General features: G+C 42.3%; 1 protein-coding gene across 8 annotated transcripts in view; it reads right to left on the minus strand.

Moving 5' to 3' along the window:
- KLF12 (KLF transcription factor 12) overlaps nt 1–26999 on the minus strand; it is a 249805-nt gene that overhangs the window by 66641 nt on the left and 156165 nt on the right. For all 8 annotated transcript variants that reach the window (XM_056329628.1, XM_056329626.1, XM_056329625.1 and 5 more), the window contains 2 exons: nt 23931–24474; nt 8150–8285 (listed from right to left, as the gene is read on the minus strand). In XM_056329628.1, coding sequence (XP_056185603.1) covers nt 8150–8285; nt 23931–24474 — 680 coding nt within the window. The remainder of the gene's footprint in view (nt 1–8149; nt 8286–23930; nt 24475–26999) is intronic.

Genomic DNA, 26999 nt, shown 5'->3' on the forward strand with positions numbered 1-26999 from the left:
GAAGACAGTTATATGAGACAATTCACTATGGACACCGAACTGAAGCTGGGAAACATCTTTGAAAGTTTGCTTGTGATAGATAGAGGTAATGAAAAAGACATACAGAAAGGTATCTGTGAATCCACACGTTACAAATACCTGTCTTGCTGCACCATATTGGTCCACAAAATAGCCTAAGTGTTGAGTTATTTTTTCTTTTCAGCATCCAGACTTGTTACAGTTTCAGGGTTACTCATTAGACCCAGTGAAGTTAATGGTAAAACTCCTCTGGACTTCAACAGAACCAGGATTCCTTGCTTCTTCCAGCTTATTATGCACTTAATTTAAATATTTCTCTTAAAAGGAAAATTACTCCTAGCAATGGTAAAATATGTATTGAAAAGCAATGCCTAGCACTTCAAAGTGATTGAAGAGAAGAGACATCCTAATGGCAATGGGTCCTTGCTCTCAATTCATCTACTCAATAGTCATGGTAACTCTACTGTTACAGGGGAGATGATAGGAAAACGTAATTTTGTGTAGGCCAAGCTAAAAGCACTTTTATTTTCAAATTACCTTTCTTCAGGGAACAATTTGACTCTACCCCTATCTCCTAATACACTGCCATTTAAGCAATACCACCCTTTCAAAGCAGGCAGTGATGTCAATTTCTTTATAGAAGCTGCTTTTGATTTACAGTTGCCATCCACCTGGCCCTTGTTCCTAATGATTGCTGGCTGATGGGAAATCTGTTATCCTGGCAAAAGACTCTGGGATATATACCGGCAAATTTCCACACCAAAAAACCTAGAATCAATGTGCATGCACAGAATGGCACCCTTTGATTTTACTGCCCAACTGTCAAGTTATTACACTTTTTTTTTTTTTTTTTTTTGTAAAATCTCACATATGCAAAAAGAAAAAAGAAGAAAAAAGAAAAAGGACCTTTTAAGAGTAATATAGGTCCATTTGGATTGTTGAAACCAAAGGCTCACAGTTAGTGCCTAAAGACCAATTCCCAAAAGTATACATGGCTTTCAAGCTCTAGCAGTAGAAGTCCTTAGCACAGCTTTAGGCACATTCATTTTTATACATAAACAAGAGAACTCAGAGAATTCAAATTCTACTAGAAGAAAGTTTGTAAAGCAATATATAAATACATTGTAGAAGAAGTCAGCACTTCTTCAGCAAGGTAACTGAACTACATGTAGGTAGGACAAATCACACCTCTACTAGCTGCACAGGCCCAAAGTTTAGATGTACTGGTTCTATTTCTTCTTGAGTCACAGAATTCCAGCATGGCCTTAGAAAGTCACGTACAGGGGGATTCCTCATATATAACCTTCAGCAATGTTAAGTTTAACCACTCTCCCTAAGCCATCTGCCCTGGCTTCTTTGTAACGACTGGGGAAGGCAGACACCTCCAAAAAGCAGATGATTACAACTGATGCTCAGACCTAGGAGTATGTGCATCTCTGTATGGAGGAAATCCAAAATATATGAGCCTAACTTTTGGATAAATTACATTGTGAGACAGGAACCTTGCTGCAAGGATATGTCTAAACTGGGAAGTCCAGTACTGCCCAGAGGTTCCCGAAGCTAGCTGAGACACAGTACACCTCTGCCAGTTCAGTACCGCCCTTGGGTCATTAGCCGACTTCTGACCTAGCAACACTTCTCACTGCAGAAACCTTTTCTTTTCTGCTGCAGGATTTCTATCTGAGACTGCCAACAAAAAAATAAAACACAACTAGAACAGAAACATCCCTGAAATAATGACACAGTGGGAGCATCAATCATAATACAGATGACTGCCTGCCTTACAGGGCTCTATGTCACCAGTGTATTTCACTTAAGTATCAGCATACACACCTCTCTATTCATGTTTAGTAAGTCAGTCCAGTTTGTAGAGTAACTCTGGAGGAGGCTGAGGAGAAGCCCCACCATATAACAGCCTGTGGGGAGGTGGGAGGCCCAGGGGCAGTTCTGTTTATGAGTGTGGGGTCCAATTTCCCCCCTGGAGCGTGGCAGCAACTGTGCCATCTTAGAATCATAGAATGGTTTGGGTTGGAAGGGACCTCCAAGACCATTTCATTCCAAGCCCCCTGCCACAGGCAGGGACACCTTCCACCAGACCAGGTTGCTCAAAGCCCCATCCAGCCTGGCCTTGAGCACTGCCAGGGATGGGGCAGCCACAGCTTCTCTGGGCAGCCTGTGCCAGTGTCTCACCACCCGCACAGGAAAGAATTTCTTCCTGATGTCTAATCTACATTTACCCTCTTTCAGTTTTAAGCTATTCCCACTTGTCCTATCCCTACGTGCCCTTGTAAAAAGTCCCTCTCCACCTTTCTTGTAGGCCCCCTTGAGGTACTGGAAGGCTGCTACAAGGTCTCCCTGTAGGCTTTGCTTCTCCAGGCTAAACAACCCCAATACTCTCAGCTTTTTCTCACAGGAGAGGTGCTCCAGCCCTCTGATCATCTCCATGTCTCTCCTCTGGACTTGCTCCAACAAGTCCATGTCCTTATGCTGGGGGCCCTAGAGCTGAATACAGTACTCCAGATGGGGTCTCATGAAAGCTGAGTAGAGGGGGAGAATCACCTCCCTCAATCTGCTGGTCATACTTCTTTTGATGCAGCCCAGGACATGGTTGGCTTTCTGGGCTGCAAGCACATATTGATGGGTCATGTCGAGCTTCCAGCCCACCAACACCTCTAAGTCCTTCTCCTCAGGGATGCTTTCAATCCATTCTCCGCCCAGCCTGTATTTTGCTTGAGATTGCCAAGACCCAGGTGCAGGACATTGCACTTGCCCTTGTTGGACTTCATGAGAAATGGTGCTCTAAAGCCTTACTGCAATGGAAAAACACATCCCAGACATGGGAAATCTTTATGAGAAAAGAAAAATTGATACCGATGTATTCCCACAATTTTGCTTTAGATCAATTAGCATTCTCCAGTGAAAAAAATGCTTTATTGAGAAATTCTGGACCAGCACTACTCAGTTCTTCATTTGTAAAGTCACCATCCATTTGTGTGCCAGTTTTAAAATGAGCATTTGTTCATGGAGGGTGCATGTGCCAGTGGAGAAAGAAGCAAAGTTCACGTAAGTACTGCCAAAACACCCTCGTTTATGTTTCTTGGAGACTCAGGACAATGTATTTTGTCTGCAAGTAGAAGAAAAACCTGAGGTGAAAGTTCCCTGTAATGAATAGCACAACGGAAGTAACGATTGCAACTGAAGTAGGAAGATGGACAAAACCAGTGTGGAAAGTGAATGGCTGATGGGAACACAGTTATAAACCTCAAAAGGGATAAAAATCAACCACATAAGTTGATTTACATTGAAGAAGAGGAGGGAGAAAAAATAAGATCTAAGGAGAGAAGTTCAGGCTTGAAAAATACACTCCAATTTAAGAGAATACATTGATACTGTGGCTCTGCTGTCTGTCAGCTGTGGATTTTTTCGCTAGTGCAGCACCCAAAACTATCTTCCACTGTATTGCAATAATAAAAGCCAGCAGGATTTAAAAATAAAGTAAAATGATCTCATTAGCATCAAAGTATCAATCACATAACCAAAGAGAACTGGGTAGAGTCAAAGCCCCTAATCTCATTTTCATACAAGCACTCAGCAGCACCCAGCTCAGTGCAAAGAAGAGTTCATGCTAAAGGTCACCATGGTCACATCCAAATGACAAATCACATTTCTAAGAATTAACTGGTGCTATAACTACAAGTATTCAGGATTTCCTCTCTGAATTTTATGTCCCTCCATTATGCCAGAAAACCAAAGCTACCATAAGCATCATCCATTTATATGCACAGTCCAGCTTTTCCTTGACATTATTTGAAAGAAAAAATCGTTTTGTCAAAGGGGTTCCCTCTGCCTACAACCCATAAGGAGAAAAAAGTCTAGATGAAGAAGGAGGAATTCCTGGATCTTTGGATTTTTACTGATAAACTGATGAAAAGTTCATGCTAAAAATCACCCTCTGCCTGTCCCGCTTCTGCCCTCAGCCTCTGCAACTAAGAGATCTCATGTTGTGTGTGTTCAGGGAAAGAGGGCTGCATGCTGTAAAATAACAAATTTTACTGTGCAAGTGTGCAGGGAAAGAAGATGAATGCCCTGTTCAGGGTTTGCATCACTATATACATGGAGATGGCTCCTGAGCTCCAATGCATCGGGGCTGCCTAGGGATGGAAGGGCTGCCAGGCTGAGGGAACAACGTGTTGCCTTTGAGAGAGGCCCTTAAAAAGTTTTACTGGTCTTCTAGGGCTTGACTAGTGCCTTCTCTTCCCTTGGCTTCATAAAGATTTCTAGAGCGTATCTGAGTTCTGACCCAAAATATATGATGTTATTCTTGCTGTGTAATAACCATCAGTGGTGTCAGACATATAGAGGCAAATCTGCTCTTTGTTAGAGAGCTACATGTCAGAATGAGTTTGTAAAACATGCTACAAAAGGATGAAATGCTGCTTACAATGCAAAGCCCACTGAAATCTACATATTGCTGCAATATTTATTATCAGCCAGAGCATATTATCTCAGATTAATAAATTACTCATAGTCTATATAATGGTAAGGCATAGCAACTGCCATAAAGCAGCACTGTCAAATGAAGAAATTTCAGCAAAGTACCCTGCTTGAATTAATGACTTCGTTTATCTGTAACTTTACATTATTGATTGGGTTTGCTGAAGTGAAGGACGACTAGGAAGTCATTCCAAAAGAACTACTGAGAAGTCTGGAAGCTCAGCCAATATAACGCTAGCAGCAAGAAGGCAATATCCCTGAGAAAAAATAGTCATACTTGGTTATTTTACAAATATGCAGGCAAATGACATTCTGTTGGCGTAAATAAAAACTAATGCCAAACATGTGGCTCTTAATGTCTGATTGTCACAATTTTTACTGCTAAGAATTCTTTTCTTGTAAGGCTAGAGTGGACCTGACACAAAGCAACAACACGGGCTGCTTGGAGTTTTAGAGGACACGAAAAGCAAAGCTTTCATGTAGGCATTCCAAACTGCCCTGTGAACCACAGAAGGTAATTTCTAAGACAAGAAGCTTAAAAATGGCTTTATTAAAATAACAGTTCCTCCCCAAACACTGACTTGTTGATTTCCTTCAGCTTGTGTTTAAAACCTCGGCTTTGCTAACCCCACCTGGCAGATACATAACCAAAGGAAGATGCTGGAGCATTCAGTATTGTCCTGTCACTCCCACGTTCTGGCATGCCGAGTCCCCCAGTCAGGTCCCGTGGATTGCCGTACCCTTACCTCACATCAGAGATCTGCAGTGCTGACACGTGTGTCCCAGGCAGCTGTCTACACCACCTGCAGTCTATGGAGAGGAATGGGTGCTCATGGACTTGAGTCTGCCTCTATCCCTAAATTAGACAGCTAGAATAGGTCAAAAGAATTACCACCTGGACATGCCAACTGCTATCTAGCCCATATGCAGGGAGGCGAGATAACTAGCTCAGATGCAGATATCTACATTGTAGATGTCTAACTAGGCAAGACAAATCCTGAACCCCACAGACAGCACACAGAGAAAGTCAGAGGCTTCACCAAGGCAACTCCCCATAGCCCCCACAGCCCTACACGTAGTGTGAGGGGCTGCACAGGACCGACCCAAAGCAAATACCCCACACAGGGTATTTGAAATCCCTTTCTGTTCTTGGAGACTAGGTAGCAAGAGGCAAATACATACACACACACACACACACATATATATATACACACACACACACTTATAATCCTTATGCAGGATCACTTCAAACATGTCCGAAAACCAACCAGGAAAAGGTCAACTGTTGTCTTGCACCTGCCACCAGCATCTACAAACTGGGCTCAGTATTTTGTTTAACAAAGGCAAAACTGCACAACGGCAATCCAGTACGGAAGGAAAGGATGTTGCCATCCCTTTGGAGGCGCCATGCTGTATTTCCCAGCCAGCATATGCAAGAAGTTATTTTTTGTTGTTAACTGTATAACTATTCACAAGAAAGAGCTTACAAGCTCACTTAAGAAAGAACACATTCTGTGGGACAGTTTTCTAGACTCTGAGGTCCAGCCTACCTCACTTAGGCACTTAGCTTAGACCTACGCTTTACTGCTGAAGCAGTCTTTCTATGCATGCCCCTATGCTGCCCAGTTATTCACCAGAACAGTAGGTGCCTTTCCACATCTTCAGAGGAAAATTCCTGTCTGCTAAGTTTAGATGCTGAAATTGAGCACACAGGATCTCCCTTTGGAAGGCTTCAAAGGCACTTTCTTCTCTGCAACAAGGGTACGTAGAATTTGAGCTTTTATTTTCAGTGGACTGCTTTGCTAAACATCCAATATTAAGGCACGTTAGATGCCTAAATTCAGAATAGAGCATGCCTGTATGGTACTTTATTATAGAACAAGAAAGAAATGGGCTGAGTGAAGATAGTATAATGTGCCAATGTCTCTTTTCAGATCAGCAGCTGTACGTGTGGTGTCTGCGACTGAGAATGAAGTAAATAAGACAAACTGCAGATCACAGTCAAATCAGATTTTCCTAATGGGGCTTTTGAAATAAACTAACAGATTACTGTTTAAATAAAACCTTTAACAAGGATGAGTTGATGTTATATTATTAAATTTCTTAATTCAATTCTTAAGCTCCAGAGCCAGCCAAGTAATATTAAACATATTTACCTTCACAAGCTGTGGAATGCATTGTGGAAAAGCTATAAAAGCTTTTCATGGTTTGATCAATTCTTTAAGTGTTCAAGCAGTATCAATCACAGAGAACAGTATCTGCCTGCCAGTCATATATTTAGAAGTATTTGCTAATACCCCATGCTTCCTCTTTTCATTTATTAGACAGAGCCATTTAGTACAAAAACATGACAGCTTGTTTTATTTTTCTGGGTTATTAAGTGTCCCATAAACTGAGAAAAAAATACTTAGCATTTCAGGACCTGGTGTTGTAACTAGCAGTCTATCAAGCAACAGTGCTACTGGTGAAGAAACCTTCCCTTCCTTTATCACCACCGGAACTGGAGCACACCAAATACAGTGACAGCCAATGCCTTGCTTGCTCATACAAACCTCCCTCTCTGCTTAAGGGAATTGAAATTTGAGGATGACAGTTGCTGTGCTTGACTAGATGAATTAGCAGGTGTCTGGTGAAAATGCAAAATAAAAATAAAAAAGAGTTCCTCCTCAAACACAGCTTAGAAACATCAATGCTTTTGGCCAGGAAAACAAAGCAAAACGTAAGTACTTTTAGATACCATGTTAAGACGTTTAAAATGCATCAACAATAAACTATACAACAACGTCTAATGGCCTTTATTACATCCCTTCTTATTCAATAATACCCAGAATGCCCATGTTTTGAACCTCTCAGATAAAGTAATGTGTTTTGCGGGTCTAGCACAGGCTTCAGTGCCTGGAGGCTCTAGTTCTATTTCCAGCTCTGCTTCAGACCTACAGGGTGACCTTTACGCATAACCTCATTTTCCTCACCTATAAAATGGGGATATTAATACTTATTTACCTCACAGTTGGTTCCCTTCCAGCTGCTACAGTGACTGAGCAAGCTCATGCATCTACAGAATTGCTAATGTTCATGATAAACTTTCTTTTTTTTCAAACAAGCAGACAGACATTAAATTAAGAACTTATTTGTCCATCCAGTGAGTGAAAGCACCCAGGAAAATAACAGCAATGGAAAAACTGTTTAAAGCCCCTCACTACTTTCAATGACACTGTCCTTCAGGAGAAATGTAGGTAGTTCCTATTTATCAGCAACTAAAATGAACCTGTTGATGCTGCTTTCAGTCAAGAAAAAAATTCAAGTTTTTTGAGTGAAATTCTAACCTGGTCTCCCTTTGGAGAAGATATAAAAACACTGCAAGTTTTGCAAGTAAATAAAGGGGAAGAAACAACTTCAATTTGAAACTTTAACTAATAATGAGGGCGGAGAGAGGGACAGGAAAAGAGAATCAGAGAGAGACAAGAGATACAGCCATCTCTTCCTAAAGGGAACAAAGCTACACAGAAGAGATGCTGGCAAGTGTGCCAGCCCGCAGCTGGGGGGACACCCCTGCAGTATTGCCGAGGGCCAGTGCCTCCATCGGCCCGGGGATGCCTCGGCAACACTCATCTTGCTCTGGGAATGTGATACTTACTCTTGTACTGCTCTGGCTATGGAGAGCGCTGTAGATCCAGTTTCATTAACGCTATCTAAGGTCACATTTGGCAGGTCGTCATCATCACTGTCACTTTTAATTTGTCTGGGAGATAGGCCTCGGGGGTCCATTTGTGCTGGAAAGAGACATATAATGGATTAATATGAGCGTGCTGAAATTAATCTCGTCCCAGAACAACATCAGGGTGCACAACACATCTGCTTGCTCGGGTCGGATGGCACCGCTTGTGCTGAGCGTCCCAAATCAGGTGATGCACTGGCAAAGTCACCTAGCAGTGCTACAGCCAGGCGACGGCTCTTCCAGTAGCACACGCGCCTGTGAACACACACAGGCAACACCAATGCATTCAGCGCACCTGAAACAAGACTGCACATGTAACACACAGCAAAAACTCAGTTCACCCTCGAGTTACTTACTCTGCCTGCCTTCAGAAAGTGAAGAGAAAGGGCTACATCTGCTTCATACAACACTGCACACTAGAGAGTAAATTTTACAGCAAAATGTCAGGAGCAATCTTTGATTCCAAATGTTCATCATAAGATACCAGGCTAGGACCCATGTCATTCCAGTCAACTAAAACTTAGGCATCTCAAAAACCCCAGGTGTCCTATTTCTGACTCAATTCAACACTCGTGTCAACCTGTGAAGGAGCCTTCCCTCCATGGTACACATAGCAAAGCTGCACGTAACCTGGCACAGGCAGCTAACTTTCAGCTGATAAACTGATGGCTGATGTTGGGTAGGCTTAGATTTTTTTTGAAAAGTCATATAGTCTCAGGTCTTATGAACATTTGAAGACGAGGAATTGCAGCATTATTTTGCCCATCCATAGCTTACAGCATCCATCCTGTACGGCAATAGTGCAGGTGCCCGGGCGCCGGCAGTGGGGCCTGCAGGGCACCTGTGAGAGGTTCCAGCTGGTTTAAGAAAGGGAAAAAAAATTGCCACACAGGCAGAGTGAGGAAGAAAGTGTGCAAAGCAGCCCTGCAGACACCGAGGTGAGAGGAGAAGGTGGGGAGGAGATGCTCTGTGGTGGAGCCCCGGGAGCGCCCAAGGCACAGCAGGCTCTCCTGATGGAGCTACGGCTGGCGGGACCCAGGCTGGGTGGGAGCAGCTTGCGGGGGGGGGGGGGGGGGGGGGGGGGGGGAAAGAGGGCAGAGAGGAGATGTAGGGACTGACCCCAGCCCCCACTCCACAGCTCCACAGCCCCCTGGCTGCTCCAGGACAGGGAGGGAGACAGGCTGGAAATGAAGGGGTGACACTGAGCCTGGGAAAAGGGGGCTGAGGGGTGGTGGTTCTCACCATCCTAATCTATGTTTAATTAGCAATAAATTAAATTAATTTTCCCCATGTTGAGTCCATTTTGCCTGTGATGGTAACCGATCTCCCTGTTCTCATCTCATCTCATGAGCTCTTCCACCTCATTTTCTCCCCCGGTTCTGTTGAGGAGGGGGAGTGTGAGAGTGGCTGGGTGGGCACCTGGCAGCCAGCCAAGGTCGGCCCACCAGAGTTACATTTTGTGCCAGAGAGACAGGAAAGGAGAGCAGCGAGTGGGCTACCTGCCGTCCGTCCCTCTTATCCAGGCTGCTGCCTTCCAAAGGGAAGAAAAAACACAACCCACATACAGGCAGGGGTAGGAAACCAAAGGATGGGCATGGGGCGGGGGGGGAACTATGGGGCACAACTGTGGCCTGAGATACTCCCCAAGAGGAATTAGGGGTTGCCTGTGCCTGGGGACAGACAGAGAGACAAACTTCAGAGGTGATGTAGAGAAACAGACATTCCTCCTTACTCATGAAATACCACACAGGATTAGTAAGTGCTGAGAGACACCAAAAGCAGCTGGAGTAGAGAGCAACACTGGAGAGATGCCTGAGGCTGCAAGGGAGGTGTGGTAAGGGGAAAGACAAGCAAAGAGATTTGTTTAATAATGTGTTTATTTTACTTGGTCAGGTGAAACAGGGGAATCCAAGATTATTCATTTAAAGAGGTAACTGTTGCAGTTTGTTAGCTTGTGCTCTCTTGTACTGCAGTGTCAGGGACAGGACACTCTCTGGGTCTTACAACATGCTTTTCAACAAAGGCAGCTGTCATTCCTACCCAGCTCCGGCTAACCACATCCCTGGACACAGGTATCACAGGCTCCCTTCAGAGTTCATGAACAGATCAGCGGGCCTACAGCTAGAGAGCAGCTCCAAACGTCACAGTTATATCTTTTGCCACGTTTCTTATGTTACCATGTTCACTGACTCTAGAAAAGGGACTGAGTTACGCTGAAAAATGGGAGGGTTGTAGATACTTTGGGAGCTGTGCAGCTGTAAGAGTAGCACTGATGGATAGCTCAGCTCTTGAAAAGAAATCATTCTCCAAACGAGCGGTGACTCGAGGGAAAGTTGATCTTAAATTTTAATTTATGTCTTAGCTGTGAACCACCTCTGAGTAAAAGAACAGTGAGTGATTATAACTACCCTTCAGCTTCATTTTTTTTTTATGTTAATGAACTTCATAAAGAAAGTACTATTAAAAAATGTTCAGTAAGCTGATGCAACCACCCCTTCTGGAAGCACAGTGCATTTACAGATGCACAATGCAACTTTTACTAGCTTTTACTAGTGCAGTTTAGGTGCCTCACTAATACCAGCTACACGCAGACTGCTTATTATTTCGTCATGTATGATAAAACACCTTTTGCTTATCAAAGTAAAAACTGTTGACAACAAACAATGACCTGCATGAGACAAATGTACAGCAACTTTGAAAGCGTCCAAAATTTTTAATTGTTTTAGGTAGTATGGGTACCTTTTCTGACTGTGCTTCTTAAAATCATGACCTACCCATGATGGTATTCCATGTGTACCTGAGCATTAAGGATAATCTAGTATTCGATTTAAGAACAGTTGAGCCATCTAGTCAGCTGATTTAGCCCCAGAAAACTATTTGGAAAGAAGTACACTTCTGCTCTGTTCTCTGTGTTCTTTCTTACAAGCAACTTTACGTATGAGATTATTATTACTTATTTCATTATTTCTTCAGTTCTTCTTAAAGTGAATCTTGTTACTAGTAGTTGTATGTTTGTATCTGCCCAATATTTAAATGCTGCTATACACGTTGCTTTTGTGAAAGCTAAAGTTTGCAAATAAATTTAAAATCGTTAGCAAAAAGCTATGTATGCGATAGTTTGCATTAACAATGGCTTAATCTGACTTGCACTACAGCAAGTTTTAAGTAGCTAGCTGAGAAACTTAATGTTTAAACCTAAGCCTAACTTGAAATCACAAAAGTTGTTACATAATTTAGTCTGTAATACAGTTATTACGCACCAATTCTGATCACTTAAGTGTGAACACACCTACATAAAAGGAGACAGCACAAATGCCTATGAAAAACCTTACACATTTTTGTTCCTTATAAGACATAATGTTGTTTCATTATTACTGCAGATTGACAGCTCTGAAGATTGAGACTCCTGTGGTACTTGGTGGTGGTTTTAATTTACCAGAGGAATGCGCGAGGATGAAAACTCTCAATTACCTTCTTTTTGTTTCCGCTCTGCAAGGGAAATCCTACTCTGCCTACTAACACAGCCACGAAGCTGCTAGCGGGGTTGTGCTTTTGCAACTAGGGATAATGTGGCCCACTGCACACAGTTTGCCCCACCAGATGCCAATGTTTGAGCACTTCATGAGGTGCCGTGAGCCGTGAGCATGGTGAGAACATAAGGCCAGGAATGGAAACATACCAGTGGGCAAATTCAAAGGCAGGCTATCCAAGGACATTTTTTGTTACACCTTTGCAGTGAACCTAACTAAAGACAATAACTGAATTAGAGAATGGCTTAGGGATTATTCCCTTAATTTTTAATGTCGGCCCACATATACACCCTTTTTTGTCTCCCTCTCTATTTGTGACCTCTTCTCAGCTTTCAGACTTGGGTGGCCAAGGCACTGGAGAGCCAAGGTGACTAACCAGGAGGCTGAAGTTCACCACTGCCAGCTGGTGTGAACTGCCCCATTTTCTCATCAGCATGTCTGCTGCTGCTGTGGTGAAGAACAGCCTTTAAAGCTATTCTCCTCTCTGAAATAAGCCATGTGAATAACCAACTGGCCAAAAGCCTAACAGATATCTCCTCCTCACACTCACTACAGTGTGCAAACTGCAGTACCAGGAGTTTTATACATTCAGGGTTCATGACTCCCACTTACGTCAACAGCTTTGACTTTCTCTTGGACATCTATGAACAACTGTAGAACTGATGGCACCAAGGTTTATAAATAACAGCCCTAGTTCATAAACACTGAATTAAGAGTAATTGCTGGCCTAATGAACATCAAACCAGAAAGAATGAAGAGATGCAGGCAAGAGATAATTTAGTAAGTAAGATTAAAAAGGTGGAGGACAAGTGAGTAATGGAATGCAATCGGCAAGCAAGGTGGAGGAGAGCCAACAGAACATGCCAGTGCATTTTAACTTCCCTTTGTGCTGTACCTTGCTCTGATGATCAAGGTTTTCCTTGAACTTAGGACCACAGGTCTGGAAGGTACACACCTGGGTCACTAAATTGAGTCCTCCCTATCACAGGCACACACATTTCATTAACAAAGCTCAGGCCCTAAAAATGAGCTGGTTTTCTTGCCCTTGCTACTTCTCTTGAAAGGCAAGATTTGTCCAACAGAGCTATCCAGTGGTTTCGTGAAGTATGAATGAGGCTAAGGCAAGGCAAGCAAAAAGAAACAAGTCAGAGACTGCTTTCGTCGGACAAAGGTGTCATTGAAAAAGTGCACAGGAGCTACAGAAGCAAGCTGTTAGCGCTGCATGCTGAAAAGACTGGTGAGCCAGGGAAGTTGTTTAAGAATGTCTGCAAGTGCTGAAGGCTGCAAGCAGCCACGCCACTTTCCATCCTTGTGAGCCTCAAGAAACAATGATCCTTTTTGCTGAAGAAGGTTCACGGAGTCGCTCTTGATGCATGTGCATACATGCAATCACTTCTCAATAGCCCCTTTGCCAAACTGTACCAAAAAGGAGTTTCCCTTTGGGCTTTATAAGTGAATTCACTCTGCACTTGTTTTAAGGTAAGATGTGCAAATGGGTCTCACGTAAGGCACACACCAGCCTGTAAATACTCCAGAACTTGGTCTACCATCATTAATATTTTATCTGCCAGCTGTCAGTTGCCAGTAGGAAAAAATCTGATATGGATCAGATATAAGCTTGCTTCCATTTCTATTGAACTAAAAAAATGGTTTTGGCTTTAAAATTTATGCTGGCTGTGGGAGCCAAACAATAGCTGATCCTGTTTCTCAGGACAAAAGTGCCCCTTCTGCAATGCTGGAACAGATTTAAACTTGTACAGCAGCTTTCTAATGAGCACCGACTGAATTTGTACCTTCTGGCAGATGACCGTGTCAGTTTTGCTATGATCCAGGACTAAGCAAGCCATAGAAGCAAAATCTTCAGGAAGAATCCAGCCTGCTGGCTGCTAAGGACAGACAAACCCCTCAGAACAAGATGCAGCCTCCACCTTCCCAGGGGAATATCCTGAGCACAGGACCACAACATCTGGGTATTTTTCTCCTTCTCCACTCTCTAAACTGCTGCTCCAGTCCACATTGGAGCATCTCCTGGGAAGGGGGGACTGCAGATTTAAATCTCTCCAGGCTGGCGAGAGCCCAGCACACCTCCTCTCACTTCTCACACATGTGCTGGTATTAATTATTAGGCTGTTGGGTAAATGCTATCCCCGTCTGTCAGAGGCTCCACCCAAATATGTCCTAATCACTCCACTTCTTTGCAGCAATTATTTAGGGATATGCAGCTCATGCTCCAACCTGGTCAGGTAAGGCAAGGGCCATCACAAATCCTGCGGTTGGATGCCTGTAGGTAGGCTGAATCTGGGCCCTTCTCAGTGTGGAAAGGGCCATACACTAACATACTGCTATCACCGCTGGCAGTTTTCAGTTACTGCAACCTGATTTATTTTCTCCAGTCAGATTTCCTGTGAGTGAAAGAGATGAAAACTCATCCATGCAGTAGGCTCACGAAGACCCATTGGAAGTAATTTCACATCTACACGCTACCTTTGATTTAAAGGCAAATATGAGCCCCTTGGGTTAAAGATGAATTAAATATTTAAGAGCAGCAGAAAACTAAGTAACCGTCAAGAGTTTTGCCTCTCTTTATAGCTGAGCCATGTAGTATTAACTGTTGCTGAAACGACTCATTATGAGATGATGCTTGCTGGTGTGAAAGCAGAGAGAAAAAAATTCAGCATCCTGAAATACTGAAACCTCTGGCTCAGTTTATCTTAAAATTTCAGTTTTCTGCATTAAATTAATTTCTCTGCTAATAACTTTGTAAACATACATACATGTAAGCCTGCCGATACACCACATCCTAATAAAAGACTGAATCATGCGTAGCTGCTCTCTAACAATAATTAAAAATTTATTGCTGCTTTTTTAAAGCATTTCCAAATTCAGAATGGTTTCACATATTAAACTCCCCACCCCGCCTTCTCTGAAGGATGCCTAATATTCAACCTGTTATTCAAAATGATTGCTCATGATGGGATTTCCAAGTGGCCCTGACATCTACCCACAAGCAGGGTTACACAGGTCTGCAGCGGGGAGAGTAATCCCAAGACCTGTGCTAGGTGAGATGTCAGCCTGGATGACAGGGAGGCCCCTCTGGCCTTGCTAGCTCTGATTCACACCCAGGTGACGTGTTTCTTCTTGCAAACATAGCCACAGGGTTGTTTTTTGTTTTTTTTAATTGCAATGGAAGCTTAAATTACGCAGAAATATGAGGTACCTCAAATAAACCAGAAAGAGTCATGTTTGCTGTTGCCAAGTGTCCTTCTTACAAATTCCTCTCCAGTTGCCTCCAGTGCATGCTGGCATACAGCAGGTAAAAGACTGCTGTAAGCAACAGTTGCTTTGCATTTCCCTCCATTAGGAATGGAAAACCAAACACTATCCCACACACCAAAATTAACATTTACAAGAATCTCAGTACTACTGTTACACACGTGTGTGTCCATGTGTCTGCAGAGCATGAAGGACAGAAGTAACAAAGTGACATCTTCTGCCAAACTCCTAGAAGGATGGTATTGGAAAATATGGTTAAGAAAATTATACGGCGCTCATGCCTTAGCACAACATGCTATTAATCTGCCAGCATCAGAAACACTCTGAAAGAATTAGTGTGAAACTATTAATAATCTGCCACTCACGATAACCCCGTGACTCAACAGCACCTAACAGTATGTTTCCATCAGTCCTCATCATCTCTGAGTCCTGGACCTCAGGAGCTGGGTGACACCGGGACGGGAGAGAAGAGCTTCTCACCTCCTGTCTTCAAGGAACCTGCACTGTGTATAGAACCACCCCAACATTCCCATAAAAGCCAGCACAGGGAAATGGGTGCCTTCAGGGGTGATGAGCCCACCTGCCTCCATGGACTGCATGGGGAATTCAGTAGGGTGAGCCCTCATCCCTCCTCTTGTTGGGCACTGGGGCACCAGCTCTGGCAGAGGGAAGTGGCTCAGCGCCCCCCCAAGCTGCTGTGGACCTGGTCCTTGCTGGGAAGGGGAGGAAAGTAGCCTTTGCCATGTGAGTCATGCCTTGGTTTTCTGGGAAAGGAGCAGAAGTGTCTTGGGGATCTCAGTAAGTGCCTGAAGATGGAACAACAGCAACAGCACTGCGTGGCCTTGCTTGCTCCTGCTCCTTCTCCACCTGCCACCATCCACTTAAAGCCAAAGAGGTGCCTCAGCAGCAATGCTGAAGAAAATTACCTTTGGGGGCCTCAGGGCCCTAGTGGGCAAATTTGGAAGAGAAGTAATTAACAGGAGGACAGATAAATCCTCATTAAAACAAATAATCTGCCAACAGTCATGAATACTGTAGTGTCTAATCCATAACTTCAGTCTCTACAACTGGCATACAGCAGTGTGGTACCTGAAATACTGCAAAAAGAAAACTGCTGACCAGCAGTGACTTCTTTTGCTCTTTCTTAAACTGCCACCACTTCAAATACCTCTGATAAAAAAAAATAGAGTAAACAGATCCACCTGGGTGGATCAAGCACCAAGCAGAGGGACCGACTCATCTCCATCCTTCCTGGTTACTCTTGGAAAACAGGTTTTACAACCGTGGAACCTCAGCCTCACACCGTAGCCTGATGCCTGAAACAACCGAACATTCTCCTTCTTGGCAGTTTCTTTTAGAGAACAGGAGCCCAGAGTGGATTTTCCCAGCAGGAGAACGTCAAAGGAGAATGTCACAGTCACCACTGCATGTTAAAGGTGGAAGAAATACTTCCAGACACAGATGTACAGGAGCTATTTGAAATTACGCCCTCAGAGACTAAGTGTTATACTCAGGTTTACTTAATGGGTTTTAGGAAACCAAATCCTGGCTTTATGGACTTAACAAATGCATGGGAATGATGGTATTCATGATTCTCTTTCTAAGCTGGTCCATAGTATACAAAGCACATATATGGCATTTTTCTTCCTATCTAAAGTTCATTTTAAGCTTTTTCTGCATTGGAAAATGCTCTAACCACACCTATCAGATTTTCAATCAAAACAGCTTTGGTGTCTGATAGGGGCAGCAGAATTGGTCAATTTATTTCATAAAACTTTATGTACAAAGCAGCAGTATCCATGAACGTAATGGTCAGAATATAGAGTCTACAGGGGTAATTTTTATTACAATTTATAGCAAGATTACCCATACTCCACAGTTTTCAGATTTTATTGAGATTTTATGGGACTATATGGCTAGAACAGTTAACTGCATCCAGCATAGCTATGGTTCACAAAGAATGGGAATTGTCACTGAATGCACAGTGTAACTAATCTACCAGGGAATATTAATTGCTATGATCCAATCAAAGGCAATATTTAAAATCATTTCACCAGTCAAATAGTTAGCCATAAACCTGTAAAAGAATAGCTGTGTGGAGAAATACAGAGGTGAGAGTGATTGCATGGATGTAATATACAAACATATTTAAGCATCTCTCTCATTGGGTTGTATACATAAACACACTTTTTTTTTTTTTTTTAAGCAAAGGACTTTTCTCTTTCTAAGCTATTTGAATGCCATGAGACCTCACCTACACAAAACCCACACTACTGACACTACTGAGATTTATCTCTCACTGAGCATCCAATATACAAATACCCTACCACCAAAAATAAACAGGGGAAACAGTAAGGACAGAATATATTTAATATTAAATACAATATTGCAAAGCCACTGCAAAACAGTAGCAGATTGCAACTTATGTGCTGCAACAGTGTAGAGATATTTTAGACACTAGAAAGCTTCCAGCAGGTTGGTCTAAGGTACAGTAAAACCCAGGCAAGGATAAAATAAATTAGAAGTTTTATGCCTATGTTTCTGCTGGATCCTAACCTGTGGGATAAAAGCAACTAGATCAAAGCTCAGCCCTGGTGAGAGTACAGAGGTGATGGACCAGAGGCATTCTTGGTGTGGAAGACAAGGAATTTACAGCTTCCAAAAGGTGCAGAGACTCAGGATATGTCGAAATAGACCTCCTCATGCTCTTTACACTGGACTTCACAAATGGACTTGGAATACACATTTACCTCTTTCCCTTCCTCAAACATGCTCCTAGTCAAAAGCATAGCACAATGCTAAATCCACCGTCGATAAATCTTAGAAGACTATGTGCTTCTATAGTGAAAAAACCCAAGCATATCACCAGTGAGTCACCAGAAACACAACTTTTCTGGAGATTTAAGTAGAAGACTGTTTATGGGTTTCCCCATAGCTAACCTAAGACACTTTATCTTCAAGCAAACTCCTTCTCAATTTCAAATACCACAGCACGTCTTGTAACCTGTATTTTAACTCTCCATTCTGGCAAGAATTACTGTTTACTCTAGTTCTTAAATGTAGGCACCATCTCCAGTAGCACAGGTCCCACCCTGAATGCAAGCCTCTCCTCTGCTTGCTTCTCTTCCTGGCTATCCATTGCCAACCTGGTTCTCCTTTCCAAGAACCACTAATATTTCTTCCAGACAAACCAATCAAACAGGGGGAGAAAGAGTCAGCATTTTGGGGAATAGGAGGGGGGAGGTGGACAGGCTGGAATATATACAGCCACAAAAAATCTTTGTGCGTAACAACAAAAAAAACTTGCAGTTAAAGTAGAAACTCTCTGTTTCAATGCAACTCCAACCCAAAATAATCATCTACTAAAATGCAGAAAGGATAATCATTTCACATGAAATAAAAAAAAGCAACACTAGTGGTTTTAATTAAGAGTCTCTTCCATAATTTATACAAACAGACCATATAAACTGACCTTTGAAATGGTTCTCTACATTTCTAACTTTGTACTACAAATTGAGTTTACTTTTGTGCAGTAAACTTTACAGTGGGCAGAAATAACAGGCTGTACTTTAAAAAAAAAAAAAAAAAAGCAACCAAGGGCAGTGATATTATCTAGTTTACCTGTTTTTAAGTTCCAAAAAAATCTGTAGCAAAAGGTATTGCATTTACTACTTATTAATGTATCCACGGTGAGGAATATGGCATGTGTAAACTGAAAGATACAATCTGTATTTCTAGTAGACACAGTAACAAAAATAGTCCACACCAACGGCTTTATGGATATTTACATACATGGGAAGCAGATTTAAGTTCAGTGGCAAATTTAAATTCATAGTGTTCTGACTGCTAGATTTTGCAGGTGGTTGTGTCTCCCGAAAACTTTTAAACCTGTAAGAGTGAGAACCCCAAACTCCAGAATTACAGAAGTTGCACAGGTCCTTGGTGCATCATCATCAGTAGGGAGCTTCTTAAAGGCCCTTCAATGGAGTAACGCTTTTGAACTACAGAAAACAATTTTAAAGGGTATTATCTTTGCGAAAACCTGCTACTAGAAGGACACAATTTGCCAGCAGTATTTGTGGATATCTTCTGAAAGCAAAGCAGTGGAAACACTCAGGTTAATGGGAGCAGAGTTTGTAGGGGAACCTGTTGCTGCCACAGTGGGCCCTTTCACTCCTGGTTGAGCCTCTCCTTGCTCTCTTTCACCCTCCCCAGATCTCTTTTCTACCCTTTTACTTTTTCCCCCTTCCTCTGCTTCCAGTCCTTTCCCACTTTTCCTCCTGAACATGTTCATACAACCATTGCCATCTTCCCACCTCTTCTTTTCTCCCCACCCCACTTCCACCTTGCCCCGCTCCCTGCTGCCCAGCCCTTTCCAACCTCCTCCTTGCCTCTTCCCAGACACAATTGGTTTTTTTGCTTTACCCTTTAAGAGGATTTATATTTTATTCAGATCTCCAAACTTGGCTTGGTTTCTGCAAGTGCCTATAAAGACAAAAAAAAGAACAACAGTCCAAACCAAACTTGAGGCTCACGGCACAAAACACAGCTCTATAATTTATCCCCCCAAAAAAGCTGGAATAAGTTTTTCAACATGGAAAATGCTACATTTTTCTCTATGTTCAGTGTCAGGAAGTGTGGAATAGTTTTTTTTTCTTGAAAGTTTCCTCAAAAAGAAAGAAAAAAGAAATAGCCTGAGGCAGGCATGTGGCATGTAAAATGTCAGCCTAAATGATTAACATACACTCAGACTTTGAGCAGCTGAAGACAGGGTTTTAACAGAAACCATCAGGGAACCTTATCTATAGGTGCTGCTACTTGCTGTGCCTCTAATTACACCTCTTAGCAATCCTCACCACTGCTGAACAGGCAGAAAAAAAGGTGAAAAAAAGAGTTTTTCATGGGATTTTAATACTTTGGAATACTTTGTTGTATAATAATGTCTAGTACTCGTCACCTACTCCATGCAGAAAAAACCTCCAAGGGCTTTTGAAGGCTTCGGATGACAGGACAACAGCGATGACCAAGAAAGGGAGAGAACTTTGTCTCTTTGCCAGGTGGTAGGGGGTGGCAGGGGGTGCAGCCCAGACACGCAGTGCCCACAGGTACTTGTGCCCGGCTCCCATCCCCTCTGTGCCCCAAGAGCCGTAACACATTACCACACTTTGCACATGCGAAATACCGCAAGCATTAGGTTGAGGGGGCAACCCACACATCTGGGCTGGCAGTGTGGGGGCAGCACACAGAGACCCCCACTTTGGGCATCTCCCTGGAGGGCCTCCTCGCCAGTGCGTGCATCAGGGATGTCAGGAGGGGAAGATCCACAGCTGGCAGGAGTCTGCGTGTCACTCTGGGTGCACGCGCACACGTATGTGAGTGTGGTGGGATTACAGAACAGTGTTAGATATCTGCAGGAATTTAGTAAGGTTTTGTAAATGGCTAGTGTTTTATTACTGATACTGGACATAGTGTCCACTGATTACCTTCTAATTATGTGTTGTTAATAAATTCCTAAAAATGCTTCGATCCTGATTTTGATTTACACTAGGTGAACTGAAAGGGTTTTATTTTGCAAAAAGAATCAGTCTGACAGAAGAGTGCTTTTGTAGCATGATACTCCTGGCTCCTGATGTCCCCCTCGGTGTAGCACGTGGAACAGGACCTGACTGGATGCTGCCGGCAGCTCATACATACACAGGCTAATTCTCTGCAAACCCATTTGGTTTTCAATGCTGCAGAAAGGGTTTGATTTAACAGGAAACGTTGCATGTAAAAAATAGGAGAGAGGAGGCAGGATGGACAGCAGAAACAAGCAGCACTTTGGGAGGCAGAAAAGGAGTTCCCAGACTCTCCTGAAGGAAGGTGTGATGGAGAACGCCAGGATGAATGAAGCCATGCAGAAAGATGTGCAGCCACAGAGGAGGAGACGACAGCATGGGTTAGAAAGATTAACAGATGACAAGGAGGGAGAGATGAAGCAGAGCTGCTGAAACTGGCACTCAAAGAACAATCGGCAAGATGGGAAGGACTAGAAAAAATGGAAAAATAAAAAGAGAGGGGGAAACAGAAAAGGAGGTAGTGATTTCTGGTGCTGAAGGGAAGAGGGAATTCAACCATAACAGGAAGAAAGAAGTATTTGCTTAAACTACCTAGAAAAGGATCCACCAGGAGGACAGTTTTGTCCAAGAGAGAGGAAGGTGTAACAGGAAGCGCCAGAGGAAGCAGAAAGCCACCAGAGCAAAATGCCTGGAGGCAGGATTAGCAGGATGGTGGTGGTCTGAGAAGTTGTTGCAATAAAATTTAAAATGAAATGGTTCTAGTCAAACCTGGAAGGAAGAGGAAAACTCAGCATGAGGAAAATAAAATCGGGAATAAGGGGGAAAAAAAAAACTTTCTCCATATCCTGTTTCTTGCATTTTTCCGCTAAGTACCTATATCTAGAAAAGTAGGAGAGATCTGATCTTAAGTCTGATGTAATTTTCATTAATTTTAGCATTGAAAGTATCCGTGTTCAGGGAAGTGCCTAAGTTTATTCAAGTTGAAAAGGACTTGGATACAGGCTAATGTAAAATATAACTTTAAGTGCTTCCCAACCACACCCCTGGATCATCAACATGGTGACTAATTTAGCACCAAAACAGTAACAGCACAGAGATTATGTGACAAATGCTGCTTATGCTATCTGTGGTTTGACTTTTTTTCAGCATGCATATTTTTTTGTATCTGAAAATGATCAATGTTCATGTAAAAGTTGATAGTTGTGACTCTGGATGATTTCAAACCTGCGTTTTTCCTTCAGCTGGTAGAGGATTAGCAACCAATTCAATTTGACCTTCATTTCTTTTCTTCAGCACAAGAGCTGACCACTGAAGGGAAGTCACTCTGCACACATATGAAAACTATTTAATCACTTAAATTTGTGCAATATCATTGCATATTAATATTTACATTTTTTTACATGAAAGAAAGAAAAACACACTCCAGAAAAAGCTGACAAAAATGACTACCTAGAGTGGATTCTTGCCCATTATTCTTCTATTGTACTTATTCAAAATAACCTGAATATTTATATGGAAAGAATTAGTAATAGCAAAACGGGTACAATTGATGACAAAAAATAAACTAAACAACGCTTAATCCCTTCTTTTTCTTTAGCTGTACATTAATAGGTGCTACAGGGCTGGTTAATGATCTCTGCCAATAACAGCACAAAGGTGATATTGTCAGGGCAGCTCAGGAGGCCTGGAGCTCATGGGCTGAAATCCCTATGGCGCATTAAATTCTGGAATTTTGTTGACAAAACTGGGGTAGCAAAGTTCCAGTTTTACAAGATCAGGAGGTGCTTCCTATAGAGGAGACTATACCAGAGCCAACTAGCACCTTTGAAAAGAAAACAAACGGGAAAAATTCTGGTGCAGCTCAAAGCTCCAAAATCAAAATCCAGACTAAAACTTAGGGTTTTTTCCCCCCCAGACAACATGGTGAAAAGTTCTGCTTTCATTCATCGTTTCTTGACATAACAGCACAAAGTCCTACAATTACATCACTGTATGAAGTGCAATAAAACTTCCTAAACCATCATTTTGATTCTTAAAACCAAAATCCAGATCAGTTGTGAGCTTGTTTCCTACACCCAAGCCTGTTGAGAGGGCACAGTCTACACTAGGGTACTGAGGGAACAGAAGGAGAACCAAAGAGTTGTGGACAACAGGATGCTACTAAATGTCAGAATGACTCATCACTGCAGTCCTGTACAATAATACACAGTCGCAAGTATATCAATAACAGCTGTGAAAATTGAATGAAAAAAGGTCTTTGGCTTGTAGAGACCTGTTCATTATGCAATTAGGTACATAAGAGGTGTTATAAAGATGTATTACTAAATGTCCTGTGCTCTCATATACCCTAAAAGTAAGGTAATCTGTCAGTACCCTCCCTTTCCACCTCAAGCAATACCTCCTTTTCAGGGGAGAATTAGCCATATTTTATTCACTCACATGCAATGAACCTTGAAATGAGTCTGTCTCATTTCTTTCCTCACATTCCCATCTCTGCCACTAATGCCTTTTTTTATAAAGTCATGCTTTTCAGAGTGTCCGGACACATCTGTTTTCTTCTTCCACCTATCATGTCACCATCTCTTAACAAGTTTTCGCTTCCTCAGTAACTGTTATGTTCTCATTTTTTCTTGCTTTCCAGCTCCCCTTTCTATGTTCTTTGGACACCTCTCCAAGAGTGTATCTGTCCTTCTGGCATGTGCTTTCTTCCTCCCTTCACACCTCCATGTGCCTCTCAGGTCCTGTGTCTGCAAAACTCATTCCCAACATACACACTCTTCCCTTCTGCTGTTTAATTTGGAAGAAGAAACCTAATTCGATTTGCACTGCCACTCCTTGAGCTTAATAAAACCTACCTCTCTGCACGTGCTACCACTTTTTGGTCCTACAGTCTTTCCTCTGCACGTTCCTACAGACTGACGACGACTGCTTTCCCTTTGTGTGGTAACAATCTTTCCGGTATTCCTTCCCTTGCCAAATCTGTATCACCTGGTGAGTTTTCCATGTCCATTTCATCTGTGATGTTTTATATATCACCACTATTCCATTGCCTAACTTCTTCAGCTTCTGGGAAGGATATATTCCTCTCAGGACAAAACTTGCCATGAGTTGTCCAAGCACCTAACACCACTGCTGACATCAACCTTTACAAAAATATTTATTTTTAAGAGCATCTGGAATAAGACTTTTAAAGGTTCTCTCAATAGTGTAAGTTATATGCCTTTTCAGCAAACAGCATAGTAAGTTTGGAAACTAACAGCTTTATAATGTTGTTACATTTTCCTCATACAAAAATAGTTTTAGAGATGCCATAGATGCACAAAACTGGTTCCACCTTACCTTTGACGTGGCTTCTCCCATCCTCCAACAATGGTACGACTATAGTGTTGTTCATATTCCCAGGTGATCTCACAGCTGTATAGACAACAGGTACTGACTGTACCACCACGGGGATACGGTGCACATGACTCATTTTGTTGGACTGTAAGTTCATGGGGCTTGAAGGTGGTACTGGATGGATAATGTGCAAAAATTGCTGGCCTCCAACACCAGATGCAGAAGCTACAAGAGGACCTGGAGTTAATACTGATGGTACAGATGCTGCTGAGGATACTGATGTTATTACTGTGGGTGATGAAGCTGGCCGACTAGAAGATGAAGAAGTAGAAGTAGAAGAAGGGGAGGAGGCTGATGCTGTCATAGAAACCGGTGAAGATGAAGCTGCTGTAGGGGACGACCTGGCTTTGTTTATTGACAAGTCCACTGGTTCAGTCTGCGTTTGGAAATGGTCTGTAGATAATGAATCCTCCACTGGGTCTGCCTTCATGTTGTTTAATAACAAAGGTACAGCTTCCATATCTGGGTAGTTGTGGACGTTTGGAGACTGTTGGAGAAGGACAAAGGGACAGTTACATACGTGGCTAAAGATGACCTGCACATCCAATTGCTAATACACATCACACAACTTGGTCACGGACATCACAGGATTTGTTTCCTTTTCTTATGTCAATTCTTAGTTTTAAAGTACAAACCATGCTAGAAAGCACAGACATGTCCAGTTTGAACAGAACATTAAAAAAAGTTCTACTCTCATTTCTTACAAGGTGGCTGTACAAAATCAACCTGTTGCTTTGCACTATGCAAAGTCACCCGTGACAAAAAATGTTACTATCTCCACAGGTAACCACTGCTTATATTGAGAGGACATTTCTTCCCAACATACAACTTTAAGCTACACCATTCCTCTCTTGTGTCATCCTCAATGGACATGAAGAAAAACTGGTCACCACCATTTTCCAAACAATTTTCTGCACGCTCAAAGACTGTCATTTCCCCCTACTTGTCTACCTTCTTCTAGACTAGGCAGACCTTGCCTTTTTCTTATAACCTTGCCTCTTTCTGTTATAAGTCAGCTTTTAAAGAAAAAGCCTTAGCATTGTTGTTTGCTCTCTACAATGATCTTTGCATTTTTTTCCATACCACTTCTCAGAAGGCAGTGCCGTATGCTAAACACAGACTTTCAACGCTTGACTTTCTGCATTCTGCATGGTTACAGATAGGTTACTTACAGGTCAATAGAGAGCCCCTCATTTCTATGGTTGCCCTGTTACAGCCAGCAAGGGCTACAACAATTCATTATTCAAAATTAGCACATTAGATAGCCTTCCCCATTGTTATATTTTTAATTTTTTTTTCATGCTAATTAAAAACAATTTTCTGACTTTGCAAAATAACTTCTATGCATTAGACCAACTCTTTCAAAGCTGGTTGGTCTAAATGTATTCTAGACTGGTGCCATCTGCTATTTTTGCAGTTATATTCCTTATTTCCATCATCAAAGAGGGTAATAGAATTTTTGAATAATGCTAGGCCAAAGACAGATCCCTGGAGAAGCTCATTTGATATATCTTTCCTTTTTGACAGTACATCATTAATAACTACTCTTTACAAATGTTTTTTCAAGTAATTTTCAATAGGCAGAGCAAGGAAGGAAATGCCCATCGATAACCTGGTAGTATGACAAAGCATAGCTCTCAGCTCCTCAGCTAAGTACCTCCATGGCACTGCACCGCAGCAGAGCTTCTCTACAGGCATACACATGCTGTTATGTGCTGTAGTACAGAAAACCAATCTCAATAAAAAACATTTGCCAAGCTACTTCAAATCTCACTTGACCCAAAGCAATTATTCCATATACAGATCTAACAAGCAATCTTTTTATGGTACCTAAGCAGCTCTAAATGCATTCTCTCCATCTCTAGATTATAGTCTTTACTAAGTGTGTAAAAACATTAAGTTGGAAATATTTAAGCCACAAATATTTAGTTCTTCTACTCTAAAATAAGCTAACAATCAAGCAAGCTATGAATTCACTTCGGGATTTTTATAATCAACGATGTTAAATATTTTCATGCAGAAACCTCCTGGTTTTGAGTCAGAGCCAAATTTCATCACAGAATGAAGATCTATTACAAAAGGAAAACAGAACGCTAATATTAAAAATTATAATAATAACAGCCTAAGTGGGTATTATCCCTGGCATACTGAAAGATGAGCCGTTCTAGTAGATCCCATCTATTCAGCTGATTCAGGCTGGTTCTTGGATCTGATGCTTTCCCCCATTTGAAAGCAAGAACACGTCTGGAACAGTGAGTGTCTTCTTCTATTCATACACAAATCAACTTAAAAAAAAGCGACCCCAATTCATCCGGCCACTGGACCTTGATGTAAAGACAAACAACAAAAGGAAAAACTCTTATTTATAAAGGCAATGGTAAGTTCTCCTGCTAAAAAAGATGATGGAGTAAAGAACAGTTACTTCTCAAAGCGTTGAGAAGTAACTCAGTTACTTCTCACCAGCTATGAGTGCCAAGGTTACAAAAATCTCTTCCTCAAGAAGGCAAAACTGCCTGTGACTGCCCAGTGATGATTCCTGGTAACTTCCTCTGACACACTTACCCTGGCTATTGTCAGTAACCCCCACATTAAGCACACCCTATGTGCCATGATAAAGACAAAACCATCAACATACATGACACAAGTAGTTCATTTGTCAAATCCTGACAAGGTCTTATATACGTCATGGGCAAACAGACTGGTTCTGCTGATCTAAACAGATTGGTACTAGAGTAAAGACAAGGTGGAGAGGGACACCCTGCACAGGCTATACCCAAATCTTCGTAAGATCAAAGGCAACATCTTCCACCTTAAATGTTTGAGAGGAGGGGGAGAAACAGGTTTAACTTGTGTACAAGGAAGATGAGGGATCCCCTTGTGCACATGGCTTGGCAAGGGTCATCTAGGAGCAGTACGAATCACCAGCTCCATCCACAGGGCAGACGAATGTGCTACGGAGAAAATCCTACATATTGACATACTTCCAGGCTTCCCCTGGGTGTCAGGGGAAGA

This window comes from Falco biarmicus, chromosome 2 (genome assembly GCF_023638135.1).
Source record: "Falco biarmicus isolate bFalBia1 chromosome 2, bFalBia1.pri, whole genome shotgun sequence".
In the NCBI taxonomy this organism is placed as follows: Eukaryota; Metazoa; Chordata; class Aves; order Falconiformes; family Falconidae; genus Falco; species Falco biarmicus.